Below are 6,672 nucleotides of genomic sequence, written 5' to 3'. Positions count from 1 at the left end.
CTTGCAATGTCTTTTTTCATTATTTATTCAAAAGTTCAGAGACGTCTTTCTTTTTGTTGGCCATCTTCTTCTTCTTCCAATCTATCTAATCTCTGGCCTCTGACACACGAACAGCTGCGTGAATCGTACAAACTCCATTTTAACCTACACAAACCCCTATATACCTATATTCGTTCAATTCCACTGGCACCTAATCTTTCTTTTCGTTCTCTTTTGCTCCTGTTTACTAAGTCAGAGAAATACTTTTAAAACACATACAAAGTGACAAAGGAAAGTTTGGCTGCATCGACTGCATTATATAAATAAAAAACACAGGAAAGGAACAAAGACTGGTGGAGACTTATATCACAATAATCTTGATGATTTGTATTACAGAAAGACAAATATTATATGGAAGATGAGAATGAGAACTAGCTATGCTCTATCACTCACAACGGATAATCACAAAAACGACGGCGAATGATCGACGACATTGACAAGAGAATATAGTATTATATTTATAGTCGGAAAAACGTTACTTTCATGACGATGACTTGTTTCGTCTGGCTAAGTTTTCGGCAATCTGGGCAAGCGACTGGAGGTTGCAGCGAACGATGGTGTCGACGAACACGCAGGTATCTTCCTTGGTGTTCCCCGGCGGGACGTCGACAACGTATGACTCGATCACGACGGTGCCGTTACCCGATGGTGTGGGGTGGAGAGTGGTGACGGACCGGTAGTTGGCGAGGCGATGGTCACCGCCGACGACGCTGAAGCTGATGACGTGACGTTCTTCGTCCAGAATCTCTAAGCGCTCGGTGCTGCGGGCGGCGGGGAGGCCCGATATGACGAGGACTTCACGGAGGGTGCCGACGTCGCCATCACCGCCGATGAGGTTGCAGCTCTTGACGAAGTGCTTGTAGGCCTGCGGGTTATCGAAACGGCGGACGACGGGCCACACCGTGGAAGCGGGGGCGGCGATCTCCTGGATCACGGTGGAGCAGCACTGGTCGGGCCCAATCGCGTGGGTGTGGAAGCGTGCCACGTTTTCGGGCACCTTGGTGGCGCAGGTCAGAGGAGACCGCTTGTGGCACTGTGTCGCTGTATTGGTGGTTGTGGTGTTGGCGTTGATTCTGTGGAGCAGGAGAGACGATTTGGGAGGAGTCGAAAGCATTTTCCTTTTTCTTATACTTGATATTTGAGATTCAGATCAGCTTTCTTGCTTTTGAGAACGTTGCTGTATCAGTAACTATGGAAGTGCACGAATTGCGTGCATATATGTATTGGAGAGGAAGAGAAGGCTCGGGTCCTCGAAGAGTTGGCTCTGGTGATCGATCCAGTGGGCGGGGGGAGAGGATGAGGGAGAGGGAGAGGGAGAGGGAGAGAGAGGTGGGCTGGATTTTGTAAAGAGGTATGGGAGTTGAGTAAATATCATGTGGTATGATAAAATAGAGCCTAGTGGGTCTATGTTCAATTACAAGAGCGTCCCTGAGACGAGGTCAATCAAGGCAAAGACAAAAATATGTATATATTGAAAAATTTTAGATATAAACTTTTATGTCTTGTATATTTATTTAAAAATATATTATTTTTATTTATTTATTTAATAAAAATAATTTTAAACATATTTATAAATAAAATAAGATAAAAAAATAAAAAAATATATTTTTCAATAAATATGCATAATGTGTGACTTATGAATAACACTGCTCATATATATATATATATATATATATATATATATATATTATTGGTATATCGTTATAAACTTTGATGCCATAAGTTTATTCCCTTCTGAGTTAGGAATAAGTATAGGGTGTCGACTATCTACATTCAATTCTCATCAAATTAATTGTTACCTTAAGTTGCACGTACGATTTCTTCTTATGGTTTTTTATTTTATTTTATTTTATTTTTTATAGGAAGTTTGGAAAGAACTCATATTTAAAAATCTCTCAATAATTAAGCCCGTTTGATACAGAAATACTCTCATACTCTCCATTTCATATGGAGTTATAAAAAAGTTGTAAAATAATTATAAAATTATCATTTTCCTTCTAATATTTCATGGATCCATCTGAAACGAAGGAACAATTAGTTGGGATTAAACGAATGCTAGCTTTTAACATGATAGAAGTGCTGGATCCCACAAATAAACGATGGGTGCTAGCTTTTGATTTGAAATATATAATTTAATAGTAATGCATCTTTACACACACAGTACTGCATGTATATGCAACGGCCCAAACTTTCAAAACAGATAATGGGATTCATTTCTGTCCTTGTTATGAAATCTTCTTTTCACCCTTTAATTTGCATGAAAGAACATAGCTCAAAATAACCTTGATCGTAGGATGAAACCCAGTTTAATTGGGAACGATACAGGTGATTGTATCACAAACAATCTAGTTCTCGTTTCCCCCCGGCCCTCAGTAGCTCATGAACCACCTTTATTTCTGGAAAACTCTCCCATGCATGCAGTTAATCTTCTATTCCCAAAGTTGCGTGCCTCAATGGAGCTTGCATGGATTCTCCCCCTTCTTGTCATCTTCCTCCTCCTTTCCCCAACGGCTCCTTTTTCATAAGCTTTTCTAATGTGTTTTTTCCTCTCTAAAGTCGATCTATTGCTTCCCGACTGCCTACGACACTCATCACCTGTCTTGTCGACAGATTCCTATATCGTAGATATATCTTCAAGACTGTCGAACAACATTGCAAATAGGTAGGTGCATGACCCACAATTGTCGCCCAAAACCTTGCATGGGGCTCATAAGCAACCATTTCACCACTATCTAAAATACCACACGCGTCGTTCCATTCGATTCTCTAGCCTCTATTCTTCAAGATCCACCCGAGATCTCTTGCTCCAATTGCCATCAAAGTGTGTGCACCTTGCATTGGTACAATTGCATGCACCATTAATTCTTAGCCACCAAAGCTTTTATCACTCGAATCTCAACTATCTCTATCTATTTTCATGCTTTCCCTCTAAATGGGGATCCAGAGCATGCAGGTACTGAAAGTTAAAAAAATAAAAATCTAATCAAAAGTGACAATACATGCATTTGATGACTATATATATATATATAGTACTGTGCTTTCATCAGTTGCAACCTTCAACTACAGTTTCTCGATGCATTAGTTGAACCACAACAAGGTCTTCTTTAGTATAAGTCGATCCCTTCCTTGATTTTTCCAAAGAACAAATTAATTAGCCGGCCTTGATCTTTGGTCTCCTAGCTTGTACGTGTGTACGTGTTTTGTAAAACTAGATTGTGTTTAGGTTTGGGTACCCTAGCCTACTCCCTTATGATCTTACACATCTCATGATCTCATCATTCTAAAACATTAATATTCCATCATTAAGCAGAACAAACACATGTTTTGTTGAGAAATTCCACACGGCTTAGGAACAAACTCATCCTAGACTTTATAAGAAGTTATCCCACTCCTCTTATTACGCTTTTTATGGGGAGAAATAATTATTTCTACATAGTATTAGAGCAGGTTAACCTATGACTGATGATGGGCTCCAGCGACCTACCCATGATGATGGTATCAAAAATACCGGCTCATACGTGAGGGGGCGTATTGAGAAGTCCCACACGGTTTAGGAACAAACTCATCATGAACTTTATAAGGAGTTACATCACTCCTCCTATTAGGCTTTTTATCGGGAGAAATATGTGTTTCTTGAGAGTCTATATTGTTGTATAGGTCGGATTGATCCAAATTATGCAAAATTAATCTTGTGTAAGTAAGCTGCAGTAATGGTTTTTGCGTCATTTGGGTGGCTGGGTGCCACGCAAACGAAGAGGCAAGTAGCTAGTTAGGTAATACTGGAGGACAAAAAGGTGCAGCATATGGCTCACAACTGCTCCCAAAAAGAATGGCAACTGGATGATCAACTTGCATATATAAGAAGAAGCTAGCCGCGTAGGCACGATTATAATGATAAGGATTTAATTAATTAATTATTAAGCTCAATCGTACGTACTAATTAAGAAGATTCCTGCATGCATGAAGTTGCAAAGACAAATTAAATCGGACCAATTCCCTTTGCTTACTCCTAAACTTTATAATTATTTACTTAATTAGGTGCATATAATATGGGTCATGATCCTATTCCTAGCTAATTAATTAAGTTAGCCAAGCTTTTAATTTCCTCGATCGATCTTTGCAAGCCCCGCCAACGTCCTTGCCAGCCGCAGAGTTTTTATTACAATTCATGTATATATATATATTTATATATATATATATATATATATATATATGTATGATTTAGATCAGCCTTTAAACGTGAGCCCCCTTTTGTTTCTGGTCCAAGCACTCGGCGGCTGAAACTTGGACCTTCAAACTTTAGCACGTGATTCACCATGTGTATGCAGTATGCACTTGTGCCGGTGGGGACGTTCTAAATTCTAATTGCAAGTCATAATATTGTATGTGTGGGGACTTTTCATATTGGCTTTTCAAGACGTTTTTTTTTTTTTTTTCAATCAACTGCATCGATCTCATTTTAAGTTTACCGTATTGCCTCTCTTCTTAAAAAAAAAAAAATAGAAAAAAAATAGTTCTCGTTTTATCATATAAAAAGTTGATGAAACAGTCAAGATCATCTTTATATAATATATGTATGTATCATCACCAGCTTCCTCCCACTTGAAATTTTAAACATCAGTGATCGATCAGCATCTTCAACTTGACATTTTAAAGTATATATATCCAACCTATTGTACAGAATATTATATGCATATAATATATATATATATATATATGTACGTACATTTCATCCACGATGCTGATCTTGAATTACGACTATCCTTAATCTATAAAATAAATTCAAGATTTTCTAATAATTATAAAGCTATATATATATATATATACAGAGATAATCATGCATGCTAGATCATGCTTGGCCGCCGCCTGTGATATGATACCCTTTTTTTATTCTCTTTCTAGCTACAGGGGATTTCTAAATTATTACCATTGTTTTTCAAGGATGGAGATTAACAAAGCTGGTTATGCAGTTGTATTATATCGAAGGGCTTGCTTGCATCCAATGCTTATTTACATGCATACATACATATATGAAACAAAACAACGTACATATACAAATAACATTGCATTTATAATTTGTACTTAAGGGTACGTAATCGATCTTTTTTAGATTTTATTGGCTAACTCTATCAAACTACATACATAATTATATATAAAGATTACTTATAAAATTTATTCCAATTTAAGCAAGAGTATCCCAATTTCATGATTTCTTTCTGTTTTTTTCATGTGTATATCTACTAGCTAGTGGTGGGTTGGCCCATATAATTTTAACGGATTGCGATTGCGCATGTCTTCAAGATAAGATGAATATCAGAAACAAAAGTTGGGAATCATTTCAGTTTCAGAAGACAATAACGTGGGGGGAAATTCAAAATGACGTGCATGATGATCTATATATATCAATTATATATATCTGAATCAGATTCTAAACTTTCCCAGGATTGTGATGGCAGGCTGCATGCATGCTGCATGCAGTAGTGTCATTTTTATGACAGGAAAACTAAAGTGGCAAATCAGGAAGGAAATTGCCATACGAACCGGTAGTAGTAGTACACTGTACTGTATAGTCATCATCATCCATTTGACAGAGAAGGAAATACTTTCATTTTGGCCATCTGGATTTTGTCTGATCTTTAATATATCCAAATCCAACTATATATATATATATAGTTTATACTCAATACATTAATCCAGTGAACAAGAAAGCGGCCACGTTCATGTGCTTTGCATGGCTCGTGAGAAACTCAAAGGTTAAAGATCAGAGAGATATATATAAATATATATATATATATATATATATATATATATATATATGTGATGATGCTGTAGATCATCAAGCTGTAATGACGATGGAAATGTGCATATATGCCATGGTCTGAATGATCATTGCGATGCTTTGCCTTGATTACTGGACCAATAATATGTTATATGTGTGTGGTTGGACGATGATCAGATCGAGAAACTGAATCTTGGATCATCTGTGAACAGTTCCCTAGTTTACATGCCATTAGAAATGATCAATGCCCCCGCCCCTTCAAGTAGGGGAAAGGCCATTTCGAGGGAGTACTGTTGGATCAAGATCATCCATATATAGCTTACGATCGAATTTATAATTTGGTTCTTGTTACTCTTTTTTAATTTTCTTGTTGTCTTCATCGGGTGAATTAATATATATATATATATATATAAAATATATAGTTGAAGCTAGCTAGGAATTATTAGCTGCCGCCCCAAAGATTTGGCTTGGGCATGGATGCATGCATTGTATGTACATGTTCCTGCAGCCGTTTACGTAGCTCCAATCAAATCTTAATTTCGTTGACTACATGCAATATATATAGAACAAACTGATCGATCATATTTTTATTTTGTTAAAACTAAAATGTGTCTTAAATTAGTTAATATTTTAAAAGAAATGGATTATTTGCAGACACTACAAGAGAATGCATTTTTTTGGATGAAAAATTCTGTCCCAAAAGCATTTTCATCCCAAAAGAGTATTAAAGACTAAAATTTGTTGTCTCTATTTCGTTCCAAAAGGTTTGTCTCAAAAGATTTTGGAGACAAAATTTCAATTTCATCCAAAAGAATACTTTTTGGGATGAAATCTGGCAGACCGGTTGAAAGCAT

At 36.9% G+C, this 6,672-nt stretch overlaps 1 protein-coding gene across 1 annotated transcript; it reads right to left on the bottom strand.

The window, feature by feature from the left end:
- Window positions 1-262: 262 nt before the first annotated feature.
- On the bottom strand, window positions 263-1,398 carry LOC108982305 (abscisic acid receptor PYL4). Its single transcript, XM_018953636.2, has one exon. The coding sequence runs from the start codon at window positions 1,151-1,153 to the stop codon at window positions 521-523; it is 633 nt and encodes a 210-aa protein (XP_018809181.1). The 5' UTR covers window positions 1,154-1,398; the 3' UTR covers window positions 263-520.
- Between the last annotated feature and the right edge of the window lie 5,274 nt (window positions 1,399-6,672).

The sequence above is a fragment of the Juglans regia genome, chromosome 3 (assembly GCF_001411555.2).
Source record: "Juglans regia cultivar Chandler chromosome 3, Walnut 2.0, whole genome shotgun sequence".
Lineage (NCBI taxonomy): Eukaryota > Viridiplantae > Streptophyta > Magnoliopsida > Fagales > Juglandaceae > Juglans > Juglans regia.
Note: the sequence above shows the minus strand (reverse complement) of the source record. Positions and strands in the feature narration are given on the sequence as shown.